Genomic DNA, 23,491 nt, shown 5'->3' with positions numbered 1-23,491 from the left:
TATCAATAAGCATGCTCTTTAATCAGATCGTTACACAGGTGCACCTTGTGCTGGGAACAATAAAAGGCCAGTCTAAAATGTGTGGTTTTGTTACACAACACAATGCCACAGATGCCTCAAGTTTTGAGGAAGCATGCAATTGGCATTCTCACTGCAGGAATGTCCACCAGACTTGATGCCAAAGAGTTGAATGTTAATTTCTCAACCATAACGTTGATTTCGAGAATTTGGCAGCACGTCCCGCCGGCATTACAACCGCAGACCACGTATAACCACACCAGCCCGAAACCTCCTCATCCGGCTTCTTCACCTGTGGGATCGTCTAAGACCAGCCACCCGGAATGGCTGAAACTGAGTATTTCTGTCTGTTATTAAGACTTTTTGTGGGGGGGGGGGGGACTGACTGACTGGCTGGGCCTGGCTCCCCAGTGGGTGGGCCTATGCCCATTAATGTGAAATCCATAGATTACAGCCTAATTTATTTGTTTCAATTGACTGATTTCCTTACATGAACTAACTCACTGAAATCATAGAAATTGTTGCGTTTATTTTTGTTCAGTATATGTAGGCTAAACTTAAGAAGAATTGTAATGAGGACATTGTAGTGTTTAAACAAACCACTTAAATCAGATTCAATAATAATCTAATTATTATAAGATAGATATGAATCAATTAATGTAACATATAATTCAAGTTATCCCATCTTTTATTAAAAATCTATATTTCCAATACGCCAAAGTCTCCATTAGTGATATGATATCTTAACTCATTCATTTGCTGAAATCATTCATTATTTCAATTCCATCCAAGCTGAAGTATTTGAGCGGCATTCAGCAACATGCTAGCTGAAATGAGGCCGTCTCCATGGTAACATGACAGTTGGCTGCCACCATGCTCACTTTGGAACCACAAACATTCAATACAGGGGCAGAGAGATACAGTTAGTGTCCCAAATTGCACCCTATTCCCTATAGGGTATGGGGTGCAAGATGGCACACAGACGCATCTCTACCGCTAATGAATGTTGATCAGTTTTGAAACAGTGGCATATCTACTGTTCTTTGTTATAGTTTGTATTTTGTTATTATGAAGGGGCCAATACTTGTGAATACATTTCTCTTAATAAGCCCCGCTTGTGGTTTAGGGACATTGTTGTGATAAGAAATGCTATGGTAGTTAGCGGTCACAGTGGGTAGCAGTATGCCAAAATGGCAGTAGCAGACATACGTGTCAGGCAGTGGTTGTTGTGCGGTATTTCAGAGGATGAAAAGATCAATAAGTCTGCCAAGTTCTCGACGTGTCATAACGGTTGACCAAATGCACATTGGTCCGGTCGTTACTGCAAAAGACAATGCGTTATCACTGGCTTACTTAAATGCAAATAGGCCTAGAAGAAAAAATGTACATGCTGCATGTGACTAGGCAAATTTACCAGTTGTTAATCGAGAAATACTGTATATTTGAATAACGCCTAAATGTGAAAGTAATACATAACCAAAATACTTCACATTCAGCGTAACTTAATGCGACGTAGACTACTGTGCATAATATCTAGTGTTCAGGGAGTTCCTTTATTTGGCCAGCCTTGAAGAGACCTTGCCTTCTTTAAGACGCAGTTGAATATTTTATAGGTACAACTTCTGGGAATGTTTTGGCTCGACTTCATAAGCCTTTCTTGTCTCTCCCCTAGGGGAAGAAATGAAATGGTTGCTACCAGTGTTTCCCTGCTCCTAGTAGCTCTTACGAGCCTGGTTTTCACTGTATTTACTTTAGCGGAAACATTTTCGATGCCAAACAGCAATAACAATGGAGTCGGCTAAAGCAGAAAGAACAGAAAGGGACTGGCACACAGGCTAAACTGATATATACAGTGGGGAGAGCAAGTATTTGATACACTGCCGATTTTGCAGGTTTTCCTACTTACAAAGCATGTAGAGGTCTGTAATTATTTATCGTAGGTACACTTCAACTGTGAGAGACGGAATCTAAAACAAAAATCCAGAAAATCTTTGATTTTTAAGCACTTCATTTGCATTTTATTGCATGACATTAGTATTTGATACATTAGAAAAGTGGAAATTAATATTTGGTACAGAAACCTTTGTTTGCAATTACAGAGATCATACGTTTCCTGTAGTTCTTGACCAGGTTTGCACACACTGCAGCAGGGATTTTGGCCCACTCCTCCATACAGACCTTCTCCAGATCCTTCAGGTTTCAGGGCTGTCGCTGGGCAATACGGACTTTCAGCTTCCTCCAAAGATTTTATATTGGGTTCAGGTCTGGAGACTAGCTAGGCCACTCCAGGACCATGAGATGCTTCTTACGGAGCCACTCCTTAGTTGCCCTGGCTGTGTGTTTCGGGTCGTGACCCATCTTCAATGCTCTTACTGGGAAGGAGGTTGTTGGCCAAGATCTCGCAATACATGGCCCCATCCATCCTCCCCTCAATACGGTGCAGTTGTCCTGTCCCCTTTGCAGAAAAGCATCCCCAAAGAATGATTTTTCCACCTCCATGCTTCACGGTTGGGATGGTGTTCTTGGGGTTGTACTCATCTTTCTTCCTCCAAACACGGCGAGTGAAGTTTAGACCAAAAAGCTCTATTTTTGTCTCATCAGACCACATGACCTTCTCCCATTCCTCCTCTGGATCATCCAGATGGTCATTGGCAAACTTCAGACGGGCCTGGACATGCGCTAGCTTGAGCAGGGGGACCTTGCGTGCGCTGCAGGATTTTAATCAATGACGGCGTAGTGTGTTACTAATAATTTTCTTTGAGACTGTGGTCCCAGCTCTCTTCAGGTCATTGACCAGGTCCTGCCGTGTAGTTCTGGGCTGATCCCTCACCTTCCTCATGATCATTGATGCCCCACGAGGTGAGATCTTGCATGGAGCCCCAGACCGAGGGTGATTGACCGCCATCTTGAACTTCTTCCATTTTCTAATAATTGTGCCAACAGTTGTTGCCTTCTCACCAAGCTGCTTGCCTATTGTCCTGTAGCCCATCCCAGCCTTGTGCAGGTCTACAATTTTGTCCCTGATGTCCTTACACAGCTCCCTGGTCTAGGCCATTGTGGAGAGGTTGGAGTCTGTCTGATTGTGTGTGGACAGGTGTCTTTTATACAGGTAACGAGTTCAAACAGGTGCAGTTAATACAGGTAATGAGTGGAGAACAGGAGGGATTCTTAAAGAAAAACTAACAGGTCTGTGAGAGACAGAATTTTTACTGGTTGGTAGGTGATCAAATACTTATGTCATGCAATAAAATGCTAATTAATTACATAAAAATCATACAATGTGATTTTCTGAATTTTTGTTTTAGATTCCGTCTCTCACAGTTGAAGTGTACCAATGATAAAAATGACAGACCTCTACATGCTTTGTAAGTAGGAAAAACTGCAAAATCGTCAGTGTATCAAATACTTGTTATCTCCACTGTATTCCCATTCACAGCTAGTGCAGGCCTGACAGGATGCTCTTTGTACCCCGGCCCACCTGGCTCCTGTCTCTCTGACCTCATTTGGAATGCTTTTCTGCATATCACCTTCACTGTCTTTGGCTGCAGCCAGCTAGAAAGAGACCAAACTTCCCCACATTCTCATCCTGTCCTCTCTCTCTCTTGCTCTCTCTCTCTCTCTCTCTCCCTCATTCTTTCCTTTCCTTACTATCTCTCGCTCGTTCTTTACCATCTCTGGATCGACTACTTTCTCTCTGTTAACTTAGTGTTGCTCTTATCCTTTCCCTGGCGGTCTGTGTTGACACAGGATTATATTATTTAATGTCGTCAAATGCATTTTAACCTCCCTCTGTCAGATTAGCCTCTGTCATGGGTTCAGGGGTCAGACTTAGCTAGTAGGGGCCATGAGTGGTCGATCAATGTTTAAATCCGACTGACTGTCCTTCTAACGCACTCTCCTAACTTTACTTCCACTCTCTCTTTCCAATTAACATAAAAAAATAACAACTAAAAATATATAAAAAGTAGCTTGTCACAACATTTTTTCTTTGAACAGTTTTGCTTTGCGCTGTCCCTACGTTCCTCTTGCATGCAGGTCAACTCATGGAGTTGTCAAATGTCATTTATTTACGGGTATGCATTTCTTTTGCAACATGCAGGCGCGGAGTGCTGAGGTCCCCGAGCTGAGCACCGAGTCCCTCCTGCGCTCCTGCAGCAGCACGGCCAGCATGAAGGTCAAGAACGTCAAGAAGTGAGTGGGTCGACTGACCGAGTAGACTTAGCCCGCCGCATGCCTTCCGAAACGGCCATATCTCACATCTGCTGCACATCTCTCTTGCACTCTACTCTGATTTCCTCTCTATCTCCCTCTGACTTTGACCCCACTCGATCTCTCCTTTCAACGGTCTCACTCCACCTTTGTGTCTTCTCCACCTTTGTGTCTTCTCCACCTTTGTGTCTTCTCCACCTTTGTGTCTTCTCCACCTTTGTGTCTTCTCCACCTTTGTGTCTTCTCCACCTTTGTCTCTTCTCCACCTTTGTCTCTTCTCCACCTTTGTCTCTTCTCCACCTTTGTCTCTTCTCCACCTTTGTCTCTTCTCCACCTTTGTCTCTTCTCCACCTTTGTCTTATCTACATTCTCTGTCTCGATCAACAGTCGCCTTCTTTCTAGCTCCTACCCAACTTTGCAGTTTTGTTATTTGTTACATTATTTGATCAGAACATTTCTAGTATTATTACCTACAGCCAAAAATAAGTTTTGGACATTAGATTGTCGGTCACTCACCAGAAATTCAACCAGAAATTCGACTTCCCTGACCTGAATCCTCTGGACTCCCCGAGGCAGCCCCACTCATCCTGGGTGCTATACCAAAACGTTGATGCCGCATTAGAGTGAGGAGAAGTGGGGTCCTAGTCGGGCTCAGGCAGTGAGCAAACCATCCACAGCTTCCGAGTATATTACTCGCTAACGTTTAGTTCCTGGACAGGAAAGTAGATGAGCTCAGAGCGAGGATCTCCTTTCAGAGAGACATAAGAGACTGTAATATACTCTATTTTACAGAATCATGGCGCTCTCCGGATATATTGTTCCTGTCCATACAGCCAGCGAGGTTATCAATTCATCGCACGGATCCGAATTAAGAGAACTCTGTTCTCGCCTCAAACAATAGCATGGTATTTTTTCACTGTAATAGCTACTGTAATTGGACACAGCATGTTAGATTAACAAGAATTTACGCTTTCTGCCCATTTAAGACATGTCTATGTCCTGGAAAGTTGGCTGTTGTATACAACCTCATTCTAGTTACATTTGTGCACGTTAGCAACAAGTGTCCCGGTTTAGGGACACCCATTCCGTAGAGGTCAAAAAAATAAAATATGTACCCTAGGCCTACTGGTTGCATGAATTTCTATCGTCCCACAACTGTCCAAGAGTCTTTGGGCTAATTCATTCTCGACAAGCTGACCAATAGAATTGGTTACCTTTTCTACTATGGATGATAGTAGCTTGACATAGGGAAAAGCTTAGCCCCCTATAAGCCTAACAGTTGTGACTGTCAGTGAAAAGGAGAGGCCCAGCCAGGCATATATTTTATTATTCAATCGTGGGAAAACGTTGTTTGGAAAGCATATGGCTATTTCTGTAAAAATGAGTAAATGAAAGACTGTAATCTGTGTGCCAGGTCTAAATCAGTCCCTGATTGGAGGGGAACAATGAAAACAAGCAGTGAGTTTAAGGGGTCTAGACACACCATTCACACCACTGTATCAGTGGCAGTCAGTGCCATTTAAAAAAACTACTCTAGAATAGGGGGCAGCATTTGGAATTTTGGATGAAAAGCATGCCCAAATTCAACTGCCTGCTACTCATCCCCAGAAGTCAAGATATGCGTATTATTAGTAGATTTGGATAGGAAGCACACTGAAGTTTCTAAAACTGTTTTGAGTCATGTCTGTGAGTATAACAGAACTTATGTAGCAGGCGAAACCCCGAGGACAAACAATTCAGATTTCTTTTTTTTGAGGTCACTCTCTTTTCAATGGGGTTTTCATTGGGAATCCAGATTTCTAAGGGACTTGCTTGCAGTTCCTACCGCTTCCACTGGATGTCACCAGTTTTTAGAAATTGGTTGAGGTTATTCCTTTGTGTAATGAAGTACGGCCATCTTGAACAAGGGTCACTTCATGTGTACTGTTTGATAGAGGTGCGTGACCAGAAAGCTAGCGTCAGTTTGTTTTCTTCCTGTATTGAACACAGATCATTCCGTCTTCAATTTTATCAATTATTTACTTTAAAAAATACCTAAAGTTGTATTACAAAAGTAGTTTGAAATGTTTTGTCAAAGTTTACAGGTAACTTTTGAGATATTTTGTAGTCACGTTGCGCAAGTTGGAACCGGTATTTTTCTGGATCAAACGCGCCAAATAAATGGACATTTTGGATATATATGAACGGAATTAATCGAAAAAAAGGACCATTTGTGATGTTTGTGAGATATTGGAGTGCCAACAGAAGAAGCTCGTCAAATGTAAGGCATGATTTATACACTGCTCAAAAAAATTAAGGGAACACTAAAATAACACATCCTAGATCTGAATTAATGAAATATTCTTATTAAATACTTTTTTCTTTACATAGTTGAATGTGCTGACAACAAAATCACACAAAAATGATCAATGGAAATCAAATTTATCAACCCATGGAGGTCTGGATTTGGAGTCACACTGTGGAAAACCACACTACAGGCTGATCCAACTTTGATGTAATGCCCTTAAAACAAGTCACAATGAGGCTCAGTAGTGTGTGTGGCCTCCACGTGCCTGTATGACCTCCCTACAACACCTGGGCATGCTCCTGATGAGGTGGCGGATGGTCTCCTCAGGGATCTCCTCCCAGACCCGGACTAAAGCATCCGCCAACTCCTGGACAGTCTGTGGTCCAACTTCTGGACAGTCTGTTGGTGGATGGAGCGAGACATGATGTCCCAGATGTGCTCAATTTGATTCAGGTCTGGGGAACGGGCGGGCCAGTCCATAGCATCAATGCCTTCCTCTTGCAGGAACTGCTAAGACACTCCAGCCACATGAGGTCTAGCATTGTCTTGCATTAGGAGGAACCCAGGGCCAACCGCACCAGCATATGGTCTCACAAGGGTTCTGAGGATCTCATCTCGGTACCTAATGGCAGTCAGGCTACCTCTGGTGAGCACATGGAGGGCTGTGCGGCTCCCCAAAGAAATGCCACCCCACACCATGACTGACCCACCGCCAAACCGGTCATGCTGGAGGATGTTGCAGGCAGCAGAACGTTCTCCACGGCATCTCCAAACTCTGTCACGTGCTCAGTGTGAACCTGCTTTCATCTGTGAAGAGCACAGGGCGCCAGTGGCGAATTTGCCAATCTTGGTGTTCTCTGGCAAATGCCAAACATCCTGCACGGTGTTGGGCTGTGAGCACAACCCCCACCTGTGGGCGTCGGGCCCTCATACCACCCTCATTGAGTCTGTTTCTGATCGTTTGAGCAGACACATGCACATTTGTGGCCAGCTGGAGGTCATTTTGCAGGGCTCTGGCAGTGATCCTCCTGCTTGCACAAAGGTGGAGGTAGCGGTCCTGCTGCTGGGTTGTTGCCCTCCTATGGCCTCCTCCATGTCTCCTGATGTACTGGAGGTAGCGCCTGGTAGCGCCTCCATGCTCTGGACACTACGCTGACAGACACAGCAAACCATCTTGCCACAGCTCGCATTGATGCGCCATCCTGGATGAGCTGCACTACCTGAGCCACTTGTGTGGGTTGTAGACTCCGTCTCATGCTACCACTAGAGTGAAAGCACCGCCAGCATTCAAAAGTGACCAAAACATCAGCCAGGAAGCATAGGAACTGAGAAGTGGTCTGTGGTTACCACCTGCAGAATCACTCCTTTATTGGGGGTGTCTTGCTAATTGCCTATAATTTCCACCTGTTGTCTATTCCATTTGCACAACAGCATGTGAAATTTGTTGTCAATCAGTGTTGCTTCCTAAGTGGACAGTTTGATTTCACAGAAGTGTGATTGACTTGGTGTTACATTGTGTTGTTTAAGTGTTCCCTTTATTTTTTTGAGCAGTATATTTTTAGTTCTGCTTTCTGTGTCGCGCCTGCAGGGTTGAAATATGTTTTCTCTCTTTTGTTTACGGAGGTGCTATCCTCAGATAATAGCATCGTTTGCTTTCGCCGAAATGCCTTTTTGAAATCTGACACGTTGGCTGGATTCACAGCACCTGTAGCTTTAATTTGGTATCTTACATGTGTGATTTCATGAAAGTTAGATTTTTATAGAAATGTATTTGAAATTGGCGCTCTGCATTTTCTCTGGCTTTTGGCCAAGTGGGACGCTTCCGTCCCACATATCCCAGAGAGGTTCATTAAGATGAGGGAGGACATTTTTTTTTTATGTGTATGGGCTTATTTCTATTACATCGTATTGGATGACTCAGTTAATATTCCAAAACGAAATGTATTTCTCACTTGTGCCGAATACAACAGGTGTAGAACTTACTGTGAAATGCTTACAAGCCCTTAACCAACAATGCAGTTAGAGAAATCAAGTCAAATTTTACTTGTCACATAGTCTTGGTTAGCAGATGTTAATGTGAGTGTAGCGAAATGCTTGTGCTTCTAGTTCCGACCATGCAGTAATATCTAACAAGTAATCTAACAATTTCACAACTACCTTACACTTGTGTGTATAAAGGAATTAATAAGAATATGTACATGAAAATATATATGGATGAGCGATGGACGAACGACATAGGAAAGATGCAGTAGATGGTATAGAGTACAGTATATACATATGATATGAGTAATGTAGGGTATGTAAACATAACGTGTCATTGTTTAATGTGACACATTTATTACATCCAATTTTTAACTATTAAAGTGGCTAGAGATTGAGTCAGTATGTTAGTGATGGCTGTTTAACAGTCTGATGGCCTTGAGATAGAAGCAGTTTTTCAGTCTCTCGATCCCAGCTTTGATGCACCTGTAATGACCTCGCCTTCTGGATGATAGCGGGGTGAACAGGCAGTGGATCGGGTGGTTGTTGTCCTTGATGATCTTTATGGCCTTCCTGTGACATCGGGTGGTGTAGGTGTCCTGGAGGGCAGGTAGTTTGCCCCCGGTGATGCGTTGTGCAGACCTCACCACCCTCTGGAGAGCCTTACGGTTGTGGGCGGAGCAGTTGCCGTACCAGGATGCTCTCGATTGTGCATCTGTAAAAGTTTGAGTGCTTTTGGTGACAAGCAAAATTTCTTTAGCCTCCTGAGGTTGAAGAGGCGCTCTTGTGCCTTCGTCACCACGCTGTCTGTGTGGGTGGACCATTTCAGTTTGCCCTGTATGCCGAGGAACTTAACTTTCCACCTTCTCCACTACTGTCCCGTCGATGTGGATAGGGGAGTGCTCCCTCTGCTGTTTCCTGAAGTCCACGATCATCTCCTTTGTTTTGTTGACGTTGAGTGTGAGGTTATTTTCCTGACACCACACTCCGAGGGCCCTCACCTCCTCCCTGTAGGCAGTCTCATCATTGTTGGTAATCAAACCTACTACTGTAGGGTCGTCGGCAAACTTGATGATTTGAGTTGGAGAAGAAAATATTTACAAAATAAACTAAAGTAAAAAATATAAAGTAACAACAAATTACATAACAATAACGTGGCTATATACAGTGGGTTCCAGTACTGAGTCAATGTGTGGGGGTACAGGTTAGTCGAGGTAGTTTATACATGTAGGTTGGGGTGAAGTGACTGTGCATTGATAATAAACAGCGAGTAGCAGCAGTGTAAAAACAAGGGGTGTCAATGTAAATAGTCCAGGTGGCAATTTGATTAATTGTTCAGCAGTCTTCTAGCTTGGGGGTATAAGCTGTTGAGCCTTTTGGACCTAGACTTGGCACCTCTTATATAGGTCCTGGATGGCAAGAAGCTTGGCCACAGTGATGTATTGGGCCGTACACACTACCCTCTGTAGTGCTTTACGGTCAGATGCCGTGCAGTTGCCATACCAGACGGTGATGCTACCGGTCCGGATGCTCTCGATGGTGCCGCTGTCTAACTTTTAGAGGATCTGGGGACCCATGACAAATCTTTTCAGTCTCCTGAGGCGGAAAAGGTGTTGTCGTGCCTTCTTCACGACTGTCATGGTGTGGTTGGACCATAATAGTTGGTGAGGTGGACACCAAGGAACTTGACAGTTTCGACCTGCTCCACTACAGCCCTGTCGATGTTTCCTGTAGTCCACAATCATCTCCTTTGACTTGCTCACAGTGAGGGACAGGTTGTCTTGGCACCACACTGCAAGGTCTCCACACTACACTGCAAGGCTTGTAAGGAGGTGGTCAGTCTCATTGTTGTCGGTGATCAGGCCTACCACTGTTGTGTCGTCAACAAATGTAATGATGATGTTGGAGTCGTGCTTGGTGAACAGGGAGTACAGGGGACTTAGCACGCACCCGTGAGGGGCCCCGGTGTTGAGGATCAGCGTGGCAGATGTGTTGTTGCCTATTCTTACCCCCTGGGGGCAGCCCGTTAGGAAGTCCATGATCCAGTTGCAGAGGAAGGTGTTTTGTCCCAGGGTCCTTAGCTTAGTGATGAGCTTTGTGGGCACTATGGTGTTGAGATGTAGTTCTCACATTGGTGTTCCTTTTGTCCAGGTGGTAAAGGGCATTGTGGAGTGCAATAGAGATTGCGTGATATGTTGGGGCGTTATGCGAATCGGAGTGGGTCTAGGGTTTCCGAGATGATGGTGTTGATGCGAGCCATGACCATCCTTTCAAAGCATTTCATTTCACGTCAGTGCTACGGTGCGGTAGTCATTTAGACAGTTTACCTTAGTGTTCTTGGGCACAGGAACTATGGTGGTCTGCTTGAAACATGTTGGTATTACAGACTCGGTCAGGGAGAGTTTGAAAATGACAGTGAGGACAGTTGGTCCGCGCATGCGCTGAGTACACGCCCCGGTAATCCGTCTGGCCCCGCTACCTTGTGAATGTTGACCTGTTTAAAGGTCTTGCTCACATTGTCTACGGAGAGTGGGATAAAGCAGTCGTCCGGAACAGCTGGTGCTCTTACGCATGCTTCAGTGTCGCTTGCCTCAAAGCGAGCATGAAAGGCATTTCACTTGTCTGGTAGGCTCGTGTCACTGGGCAGCTTGCGGCTGTGTTTTGCTGAGTAGTTTATAATAGTTTGCAAGCCCTGCCACATCCAGCGACCATCAGCGCCGGTGTCTGAGGGCATAGCGGGATTTCTTATAAGCTTCTGGATTAGTGTCCCGCTCCTTGAAAGCGGTAGCTCTAGCCTTTAGCTCGGTGCGGATGTTGCCTGTAATCTATGGCTTCTGGTTAGGATATGTACTTAATATCACTGTGGAGACGACGTTGTCGATGCACTTATTGATGAGGCTGGTGACTCATTGCCACTGGATGAATCCCGGAACATACTCGAGTCTGCTAGAATTACAGTCCTGTAGCGTCCGCGTCATCTGACCACTTCCATATAGAGCGAGTCACTGGTACTTCCTTTTTTAGTTTTTGCTAGTAAGCAGGAATCATGAGGATAACGGTGGTCTACTTTTTTTCCCCCTCTGGGAAAATGCTGGTAGAAATGAGGTAAAACTGATATAACGTTGCCTGCATTAACGTTGCCTGCATTAAAGTCCCAGGCTACTAGAAGCTCTGCTAATACCGCTCGTTGAGTGCAGTCTTAGTGGCAGCACCGTTTTTTTGGGTAAATAGACGGCTAAGAATAATATAGATGAGAACTGTCTTGGTAGATAGTGTGGTCTACAGCTTATCATGAGGTAATCTACGTCAGGCGAGCAATACCTTGAGACTTCTTTAATATTAGACATCGCACACCAGCAGTTATTGACAAATAGACACACACCCCCGCCCGTCGACTTTCCGGACGTAGCTGCTCTGTCCTGCCGATGCACAGAAAACCCAGCCAGCTCTATATTTTTTGGCTTAGGCCATGAGGTTGCTACAACCTAGCCTATGTATGAAAGTTTGCAATGTAGGTGCACACAGGTCGAGAGCCAAAATTTAGGTGATATAGGGTGTAATCATTAGTGCAACAAATGCAAACAAGCGTTTCTATTGGACAAATTCAGTTATGTTTATCCCCGGTTTGTTCTGTTTGCTTGCGCTTAAGAAATGTTTTTCAACAGAATCGGCGGAATGAATACAACTCTGATCACACGTAAACTTCACTTTCATAACAGCCACGTTGTATTCCTTCTCTTCCCTTCGCTAGTGGACCTCAATGCACAACGCATCCACTGAATGTGACCAGGCGAAAAAAAACTTTCCAAGCCAAACTGCTACACACAGCCTACATCGTTGTCACCATATTAGCTAAAGTAACATCATAGTCAACATAGCTAATATAACTAACGTGTTAGTAAACCTGGTACAATCATGCAGTAATGTTTGTGTACAGTAAACAGTTACACCGGCGGGCCCCGGTGGCAATAAATGAATAATAGCAAAAGCTTATCTTGACTTGGAAGAGTTCCTGTGTCGGGTTGGAAGTCATAGCCAGCTAGCTAACATAGCATCCCTCTGGTTGAGCAGGGTGTTTCAGTTGGCAGAGAAAGTGAAAAAAACGACTCTTTCTCTCTTGCTTCTCCTTCATTTTGGAATAAATGAATTTGTTCAAAACTGTTCAACTATTGTCTATCTCTCTTTTGAGTCAACTACTCAACACATTTTACACTGCAGTGCTAGCAAGCTGTAGCTTATGCTTTCAGTACTAGATTCATTCTATGATCCTTTGATTGGGTGGACAACATGTCAGTTCATGCTGCAAGAGCTCTGATAGGCTGGAGGACGTCCTCCGGAAGTTGTCATAATTACTTTGTAAGTCTATGGAAGGGGGTGAGAACCATGAGCATACTAGGTTTTGTATTGAAGTCATTGTACCCAGAGGAGGACAGAAGTTAGCTGTCCTCAGACTACACCATGGTGCTACCCTACAGAGTGCTGTTGAGGCTACTGTAGACCTTCTTTGCAAAATAGTGTTTTAATCAGTTATTTGGTGAGGTGATTATATTAATATAGTTTTATCTAAAAATTATTACTTTAAATGTTTTGGGCCTCCACTGTACTGTGTATATATGTATTTATATTCTGGAGTTGTTCTGATATTGCTCGTTCTCATGTCTTCATTTCTTGTTCTCTAAAAAAATAGGTTTTTGATTGTGTATGTATTTTGTTTGGCTAGATATTGCTGTATTGTTGGCGCTAGAAACATAAGCATTTCGCTGCACCTGTGATAACATCTGCAAAACTGTGTGCGTGACCAATACATTTTTATTTGATTTCATCTCTACCTCTCACTCTCTCGTTATGTCTCTCAGACCTGGCCCTTTCTCTCCCTCACTCGCTTACATTTTTCAGTTTCTATCTAGTTTTGCCCTCTTCCACCACCCTCCTCTCTCATCTGTTTTCTTCTCCATCCCCCCACCTAGGGCTGTGGTGGTCATAATATTTTGCTAGCCTGTATGAAGAAAATGTATTTCAGAAGAACAGAATATGAGTTGGCCAACTGTAGGCCTATGGTATCAAATACATTTGTATTTGTCACATGCGCCGAATACAGGTGTAGACCTTACAGTGAAATGCTTACTTACAAGCCCTTAACCAACAATGCAGGTTTAAGAAAATACCTATAAAAAAAGAGAAAAGTAAGAGATAAGAATAACAAATAATTAAAGAGCAGCAGTAAATGACAATGGTGGGGCTATATACCGGTGTTGAGGTAATATGTGCATGTAGGTAGAGTTATTAAAGTGACTATGCATAGATAATAACAGAGTAGCAGCCGTGTTCCAGAGGGGGAGGGGGGGGGGGGCAATGCAAATAGTCTGGGTAGCCATTTGATTAGCTGTTCAGGAGTCTTATGGCTTGGGGGTAGAATATATTTAGAAGCCTCTTGGAAAAATTCACATTTCTTATATTAAGCAAAACAGACAGCACATTACATTTTTTTTGTACAATTTTACAGATAGCCAGGGGCACACTCCAACACTCATACATAATTTAAAAACAAAGCATTTTTGGTTAGTGACTCTGCCAGATCAGAGGCAGTCGGGATGACCAGGGAGGTTCTCTTGATAAATGTGTGAATTGGACCATGTTCCTGTCCTGTTAAGCATTTAAAATGTAACTAGTACTTTTGGGTATAAGGGAAAATATATGGAGTAAAATGTACATTATTTTATTTAGGAATGTAGTGGAGCAAAAGTTGTCAAATATAAATGGCTGTCGTGTAAAGTACATATATCCCCACAAAAAATGTATGTAGTACTTTAAAGTACTTTACACGGCAGCCATTATTAAATGGGCAGGGGAATAAAGACTTTTCACCTGTATGCACTCGAACACCAAATGGAGGTTTAACCTCTGGTCTGTTTTGTAGGCTACTTTGGTTTTATAGCAGAGCATGTGCTTTATGAGCAGCAGAGAAATAAATATAGGAACACTTACCTCACTCCATGCATCAACCACTGATTGAGGAGCATGCTCTCGCTGCCTGACTGTTGATATTCCGTCCAAACTCTGTATGCAATGGCGCTCAACCAAGTGAAATAATTGTTTCTCAACGAGACATACACTATGCAGTGCATTTGGTAATTATTCAGACCCCTTGACTTTTTCAAAAAAAAAATACGTTACAGCCCTATTCTAAAATGGATTAAATAAAACATGTTCTTGAGCAATCTACACACAATAGCCCATAATGACAAAAAAAAAGAAATATATTATTTACGTAACTATTCAGACCCTTTGCTTTGAGACTTGAAATTGATCTCAGGTGGACCCAGTTTCCATTGATTATCCTCGATGTTTCTACTACTTGATTAGAGTCCACCTGTGGTAAATTCAATTGATTGGGCATGATTTTGAAAGGCACACACGTGTCTATATAAGGTCCCACAGTTGACAGTGCATGTCAGAGCAAAAACCAAGCCATGAGGTCAAAGGAATGGTCCGTAGAGTTCCGACACAGGATTGAGTCGAGGCACAGATCTGGGGAAGGGTACCAAACCATGTCTGCAGCATTGAAGGTCCCCAAGAACACAATGACCTCCATTCTTAAATCGAGGAAGTTTGGATCCACCAAGACTCTTCCTAGAGTTGGCCACCCAGTCAAATTGAGCAATTGGGTGAGAAGGGGCTTGGCCAGGGAGGTGACTAAGAACACAATGGTCACTCTGACAGAGCTCCAGAGTTCCTCTGTAGGGATGAGAGAACCTTTCAGAAGGGCAACCAGCTCTGTAGCACTCCACCAATCAGGCCTTTATGGTAGAGTAGCCAGATGGAAGCCACTCCTCAGTAAAAGGCACATGACAGCCCGCTTGGAGTTTGCCAAAAGGCACCTAAAGACTATCAGACCATGAGAAATAAGAAACTCTGGTCTGATGAAACCAAGATTGAACTCTTTTGCCTGAATGCAAGCGTTACGTCTAGAGGAAACCTGGCACCATCCCCTACGGTGGAGCATGGTGGCAGCATCATGCTGTGGGGATGTTTTTCAGTGGCAGGGACTGAGAGACTAGTCTGGATATAGGCAAAGATGAACAGAGCAAAGCACACAGATCCTCGATTTCAAAAATAAATAAAATAAAACCTGCTCCAGAGTGCTCACGACCTCAGATTGGGTCGAAGGTTCACCTTCCAACAGGACAACGACCCTAAGCACACAGCCAAGACAATGCATGCGTGGTTTTGGGGCAAGTCTCTGTCCTTGAGTGGCCCAGCGAGAGCCCGGACTTGAACCCGGACTTGAACATCTCTGGAGAGACCTGAAGTTAGCTGAACATCAACTCCCCCTGTCCAACCCGACAGAGCTTGAGAGGATCTGCAGAGAAGAATGGGAGAAACTCCCCAAATACAGGTCTACCAAGCTTGTAGCGTCATACCCAAGACCACTCGATGCTGTAATCACTGCCAATGGTGTTTCAACAAAGCACTGAGTAAAGTCCCTGAATACTTATATAAATGTGATATTTCAGTTTTTATTTATAATAAATTACCAAAAATGTCTCTGTTTTTGCTTTGTCATTATGGGGTATTGTGTATAGATTGAGTAAAAAAAGTGATTTAATCGATTTTAAAATAAGGCTGTAACGTAACAAAATGTGGAACAAGTCAAGGGGTCTGAATACTTTAGGAAGGCGCTATATGTGGACACTCCTTCAAATTAGTGGATTCGGCTGTTTCAGCCACGCCCATTGCTGACAGGTGTATAAAATTGAGCACACAGCCATGCAATCTCTATAGACAAACAATGGCAGTAGAATGGCCTTACTGAAGAGCTCAGTAACTTTCAACGTGGCACCCGTTGTAGGATGCCACGTTTCCAACGAGTCAGTTTGTCAAATTTCTACCCCGGTAGGGCTGCCCCGGTCAACTCTAAGTGATGTCATTGTGAAGTGGAAATGTCTGTGATCAACAGCGGCTCAGCTCTTTGTCGGGAGCTTCATTAAATGGGTTTCTATGGCCGAGGAGCTGCACACAAGCCTAAGATCACCATACGCAATGCCAAGTGTCGGTTGAAGTAGTGTAAATCTCGTCGCCTTTGGAAACACTTTCTTTGGAGTGATGAATCACGCTTCACCATCTGGCAGTCCAACGGATGAGTCTGGGTTTGGCGGATGCCAGGAGAACGCTACATGCAATTGTGCCAACTGTAAAGTGTGGTGGAGGAGGAATAGTGGTCTAGTGCTGTTTTTCATGGTTCGGACTAAGCCTCTTAGTTCTAGTGAAGGGAAATCTTAACACTACTGCATACAGCGACATTCTAGATGATTCTGTGCTTCCAACTTTGTGGCAACAGTTTGGGGAAGGCTCTCTTCTGTTTCAGCATGACAAAGCCGCCGTGCACAAGGCAAGGTCCGTATAGAAATGGTTTGTCAATCGATGTGGAAGAACTTAACTGGCCATAGAGCTCTGAGTTCCAGACCATTAGGACCTGATGGTAGTTAGCAAGTTGGGTTCTACCAAAGCATGTCCAGAGGGCATAAAAGGAGATGACCGTGACTCAACGGTCATGTGGAATTATACTGCGGTCATGACTGCCGGTGTGGCAGTAATAGTCATCTCAACAGCCCGTCCCCCACCCCCTTTGCACTCTGACCTCAACCCGATCAAACACTTTTGGGATGAATTGGAATGCTGACTGTGAGCCAGGCCAAATCGCCCAACATCAGTGCCCGACCTCCCTAATGCTCTACTTGTTATAGTAGTAAAGGGGGGACCAACTCCGTATTAGTGCCAATGATTTTGGAATGAGATGTTCGCCGAGCATGTGTCCACATACTTTTGGTCATGTCGTGTGTTTCACTAAACTGTTGGCATCCCGTTTGCTCGCTCCAGAAAGGAATAAAGGGAGAGAGAGGGGAGATGGAAACACGCATCGTGGTGAGATATTCTGTAGAGTTAAAGGTAATGTGTCTCCTGGCCCAAATACTATTCAAACAAATACAAATTGACTTTCTGAATGCAAACTGTAAGCCACCCTGCACAGTCAATGAACCAACAGCATCGCCTATGGCTATTCCTTCTTTTTCCAAGCTCATGGATAGAAATGTTGACTCTCAGCATAAGGTAACCCAGTCCATCCAGTATCCATAATAATACAGTTCACGCTCAACGGCGATTCTTAAAATAAAATAATCATTTGAGAGTACATGCTAGACCAATTATGTACCAATGACATCTTAAATCCTTTTTGTTTTATGTTTTTCAAAATATGCGGTAGGCAATGTATTGTATAATGGCACAATCATCATTTTTATATTTTTGGGGCCTGGGCTCATAAGCCTATACATAATCACTAATATGTGGTATGGCTGTTTTGAATGAATCATCACCTTGGAAAGCGCAGTCTGTTTCATTGTGTTATGTTTTGAAAAAACATTCATGTTTTACACTGTGTTAACCCGCTGTTGAAATACAAATTGATCATCACAGTGAGGTTAGTTTTAAAGGTATGATAGGACTACAGTTTTGATGTGATTTTTTGATTGCCTTTGCATTGATGTCAGAGCGGTTAGAGGGACAATAGAGCCCTGGATACCAGTCCATTAGGACCTGATGGTAGTTAGCAAGTTGGGTTCTACCAAAGCATGACCAGAGGGCATAAAAGGAGATGATCGTGACTCAACGGTCATGTGGAATTATACTGAGGTCATGACTGCTATTGTGGCAGTAATAAGGTCATCGCAACAGCCTGTCCCCCACCCCCTTTACACGCTTCATTCTCTGCCCTTAGGCCTGGCTTCATCCTAACCACTGTCTGTCTGTCTTTCAGATTGTCCTTTACCAAAGGCCACTTCCCCAAGCTGGCTGAGTGCGCCCACTTCCACTACGAGAACGTGGACTTTGGCGCCATCCAGGTAAGCAAGCACTTAGCAGGGCACTATGATGCTGCAATGTTGTTCAAAAATGGTGAACCATCTGGTGTGTCATGGTACCTACCTTGATTGTGATATATTTATATTGCAATGAAAACCGTGGAGTTGTTTTGAGTGGAATATCACTGTATAGCCCAGTGCTAATCTTTGCTGGTTACATAGTTCATGAAGGCATTTTGCCAGTGGTATTAGGTGGTTGTGATTTGCCCGTAAATCTTCTTAACATTGTTGACAATACTGAAAGAATGGTAGGAGAGCCCTAGCTGTGTGGCTGTATTGAGCATGTTGTGTGTGTCTGTGTGGAATCCTGCTGGACCCATGTAGCAGAAGAGGCCTCTGGCTCAAGGAGAAATGGAAGGGATGTTAAGTGTAATTAACATGCCTCACCAATGAGCAGCACCAGCTGTTGCTTTCTCCCCTCCCCACCCAAAACATGACATTAACAGGCCTTCCTGTACGCCATGACTCCTATACTGGCTTCCTCTCTCCTTGCCTCCTCTTTTCTTGTCTCCTCTCTCCTTGTCTCCCTTTTAAAAAATCTACTTTAGCATTGAGGTCATTTTTCTTCCATTGCCTAGTAATGTATTGTAGATGATTTTTAGTGCTAAAGATCTTTATGCTTTTGGGAAACTCACCCCTGATGTGAAAGAACCGGAGAAGTGGAAGCAAATTCCCCGCAAATTCCCCCAGCGCTGATGAAGTAGGACAGCTAAGATGTTGTCTCTCCTTTGTCAGCACGTTGTTACAGGCAGACCCTGTGTTAATAGTTGGCTATTTAGCCTATGTTTTCCGGTGGGTTGTACTCTGTCAACCAAGCATTTATCCTTACAAAATCTGATATTGGTTTCTGTTTACTATACTATATGCAAAGCTATCCAGCATCCATTCTAAACTGAGATTAGGAGGGAAGCAACCCGAGGGGCAAGTAATACAAATCTCCTAATCCAAGTCTTTATATCAGAACGTTTATCTACGTGGCAAAAATCAACACACATTTGCATGGTTAGCATGAGAGGCATTTCCCCCAGTCACATCTGCACTGTTTACCCAATGGATATTACATCATAAATCCGCTATATGTAAGGCTTAATTCCCACTTCTGCCGACTCCTTTCTCTACTGAGTGCTTCTCCATATGGTGAAAGGAGAGGTTTATTATCTGAGCCTGGCCCAATGGCTCCCTCCCTGTGCAGACTGAGGAGACACACACACACACACACACACACACTCACACACAGAAGGGGCTGCAATGCCACCAGGGAACCCAGAGCTCCACTGTTGAGGTGCTAGAGAGGATTAAGGCAGTCGGGTAATGGAACGCTCACATACACACACAGATCATGATGCACGCACACGTCGGCAGGAAAACTAGCGGTTCGGCGAATTTCGCCGGTAACTGAAAGGTTGTTGGTTTGAATCCCCACGCCGACTAGGTGAAAATCTACCAATGTGCCCTTCAGCAAAGCACTTAACCCTAAATGATCCTATAAGTAACGCTGGATAAGAGCATCTGCTAAATTACTAAAATGTACAATTATAGACAATAGAGCTGCAAGAACTGGAAGAGGACCAGAACATTCTGAATCCTGTTATGATAATATTTCAGAAGTAGCGTGGAAACTCATCCCCTCGTTTGTGATGAATGTTGATGTAGTTCTTCTCCACGTCCAGTAGAGGTCAGCATTGTCTCAGAATTAACGCAGATGATGTAGCGTCATGTGATACGACGAAAATAATTAGCATCATTCTAAATCAACATTGGCTGAAGAACAAGTGTTCCACACTGTTTCCCTGTCCATACAGATCCTATACATTCAGTGATTTTATATGCAATCCTATGCTTCTGCCATTCTCAGATCGCATGTTTGGCTGTTGGTTTCCCAGCTGGGTTTCGTCGACTCTATGCTGGCTCTGTTCCTCTGTGGCTGCTTGCTGCATTTCAGCCTGCCTCGTGGTGGTTTTAGGACTGCTTTGTAATTACGGCTCCTTTTTGTATTACTTCCCTGGCCTGCATGTTTTCTGTATTGGTTTCTTCAGGGATGGCCGGTATGCCAATGTTTCCTCTCCCTGTGGACAGTCGCACTGTCGTGTGTAACTGAAGCCTGCTGCCATCTTAACTGTTAGGACAGACAGAAACCCTATGAGAAGACCTGGGGGAAAAAAGGCCTTCCTTCCATTTGTTCTTCACATATCTTGAATTATCTCTGATCTGAAAATATATCTGATCTGAAATGAACATGATTTATTCAAAGAAAGAGGGTGCTTTTTATTCACACAGGGCTCTTTGTCCTGTTTTCACCAAAGACCACGCTAGATCAGTGGTTGTTGGAGGAAAGGACAGGGGGAGAGGAAGGAACCTTTTGGAGTGAGGAGAATGATTTGGGAATAAAAGCTTATTGATTGAAAAACTCCGATGTATTGGGAATCATTGAAGACAGGCTGGCTTTTGACAGCAATCTCTTAATTGGTAATGATTCTGTAAAGGCCAGTAAGATAATGCGTTTCCACCCGACAAAGATTTTTTGTAGTTCAGCCAAGAGGGTTTTTGGTAACTGTCACTGTCTGTGCACATAGACCTGTTTGCCCCTATAGGTACAGCTTGAATGGGATACACTGGTCCCAGTTTCCCCTTTGTCTAGAATTTAAACTTGAAGCTCCAGTAGGTTCAAACCAAATAGTTAATCTTTATTCTAACCTAATATCAGACAGTGACTGAGCAGCAGGCTTCATAGAAAGCCAGCCATTTAAATTTCCGTCCATCAATTGGTCTCGTAAGCAGTTTAGTATTGACACTTTCATGTCACCCACAGACAGACATGTCAGCCTCTCTCTCAGATATTAGGCTACTTAAAGTGGTCCCCGTCTGTTCAGTGGGGGTTACCTAGTCTTTGTCGGCTTTTATTTGTTAGTCTCACCTAAATACACTATATACAAACGTATGTGGACACTCCTTCAAATGAGTGGATTCGGCTACTTCAGCCACACCCATTTCTGACAAGTGTATAAAATCGAGCACACCGCCATGCAATCTCCATAGACAAATGTTGGGAGTATAATGGCCTTATTGAAGAGCTCAGTGACTTTTCAACATGGCGCCATCATAGGACGCCACCTTTCCAACAAGTCAGTTATTCAAATTTCTGACCTACTAGAGCTGCCCCGGTCAACTGTAAGGGCTGTTATTGTGAAGTGGAAACGTCTAGGAGAAACAACGGCTCATCCCTGAAGTGGTAGGCCACACAAGCTCATAGAACGGGATCGCCCAAATCTTAAGCGGGTAGAGTGTAAAAATCGTCTGTCATTGGTTGCAACACTCACTACCGACTTCCAAACTGCCTCTGGAAGCAACTTCAGCGCAATAACTGTTCTTTTGGAGCTTCGTGAGATGGGTTTCCGTGTCCAAGCAGCCGCACACAAGCCTTAGATCACCATGAGCAATGCCAAGCTTCGGCTGGAGTGGTGTAAATCTTGCCGCCATTGGACTCTGGAGAAGTGGAAACATGTTCTCTGGAGTGATGAATCACACTTCACCATCTGGCAGTCCAATAGACCAATCTTAGTTTGGCGGATGTCATTAGAATGCTACCTGCCCTAATGCATAGTGCCAACTGTACATTTTGGTGGAGGAGCAATAATGGTCTGGGGCTGTTTTTTTGGGCTAGGCATACAACGATATTCAAAAGGATTCTGTGCTTTCAACTTGTGGCAACAGTTTGGGGAAGGACCTTTCCTGTTTCAGTATGACAATGCCCCCATGCACAAAGCAAAGTCCATACAGACATTTTTGAGGAAGAACTTGACTGGCCTGCACAGAGCCCTTGTCTCAACCCCATCGAACAACATTGGGCTGAATTGGAACGCAACAGTAGTAGGCCTGATTACCAACAATGACGAGACCTCCTACATGGAGGAGGTGAGATCCCTGGGAGTGTGGTTCCAGGAAAACAAATAACCTCAATGTCAACGAAACAAAGGAGTTGATCGTGGACTTCAGAAAACAGCAGAGGGAGCACGTCCCTATCCACATCGACAGGACCGCCGTGATGGTGGAAAGCTTCAAGATCCTCGGCGTACACATCACTGACAAACTGAAATGGTCCACCCACACAGACAGTGTGGTGAAGGCGCAACAGTGCCTCTTCAATCTCAGGAGGCTGAAGAAATTTGGCCTGGCCCCTAACACCCTCTCAAACTTTTACAGATGCACAATTGAATTACATATTTTGCATTACTCATCTCATATGTATGTACTGTATTCTCTAATATTCTACTGTATCTTAGTCTATGCCGCTCCGACTCTGCTTGTCCAAATATGTATATAATCTTAATTCCATTCCTTTGCTTTAGATTTGTGTATTGTTGTGAAATTGTTAGATATTACTTGTTAGATATTACTGCACTGTTGGAGCTAGAAACACAAGTGTTTAACTACACCCGCAATAACATCTGCTAAACACGTGTATTTGACCAATAAAATTTGATTTGAACGCTGACTGTGAGACAGGCCTAATCGCCCGACATCAGTGCCCGACCTCACTAATGCTCTTGTGGCTGAATGGAAGCAAGTCCCCTCAGCAACGTTCCAACATCTAGTGGAAAGCCTTCCCAGAAGAGTGGAGGCTGTTACAGCAGTTAAGGGGGGACCAACTCCATATTAATGCCCATGGCTTTGGAATGAGATGTTCAATGAGCAGGTGTCCACATACTTTTGGTCATGTAGTGTATTTGGGACATGGGTTTTTCAGCATCACATTTGAGGGCAGCACACACAAAATACATCTGAGGTTGACAGCTGGCCATTGTAGGTGGCAACTTCAACAACCATTCCTTGTTATTTATTTTACATTTACCCAAATTACATACACACAAAATGAGGAGGAAACTTTACACTTATGTGTGTGGCTGCTGCAGCTGCACACAATGGGGGAATTGTTTAGCTTGGGATCACTCATTATGGAGGCTTACCGTTCAGCAGAGGGCCAGTGTTTAACCTGGCAATGGGCTGGGAAACCCCAATGCTCTCGCTCTCTTTCTCACACATGGATACACACACACACACACACACACACACACACACACAC

General features: G+C 43.9%; 1 protein-coding gene across 4 annotated transcripts in view; it reads left to right on the top strand.

The window, feature by feature from the left end:
- The window catches only part of arhgap32b (Rho GTPase activating protein 32b), a 220,648-nt gene that overhangs the window by 99,069 nt on the left and 98,088 nt on the right, over positions 1-23,491 (top strand). For all 4 annotated transcript variants that reach the window (XM_031826760.1, XM_031826762.1, XM_031826761.1 and 1 more), the window contains 2 exons: positions 4,118-4,209; positions 18,309-18,393. In XM_031826760.1, coding sequence (XP_031682620.1) covers positions 4,118-4,209; positions 18,309-18,393 — 177 coding nt within the window. The remainder of the gene's footprint in view (positions 1-4,117; positions 4,210-18,308; positions 18,394-23,491) is intronic.

Source organism: Oncorhynchus kisutch, linkage group LG6 (genome assembly GCF_002021735.2).
Source record: "Oncorhynchus kisutch isolate 150728-3 linkage group LG6, Okis_V2, whole genome shotgun sequence".
Lineage (NCBI taxonomy): Eukaryota > Metazoa > Chordata > Actinopteri > Salmoniformes > Salmonidae > Oncorhynchus > Oncorhynchus kisutch.
This window is presented reverse-complemented; position numbering and strand designations above follow the sequence as displayed.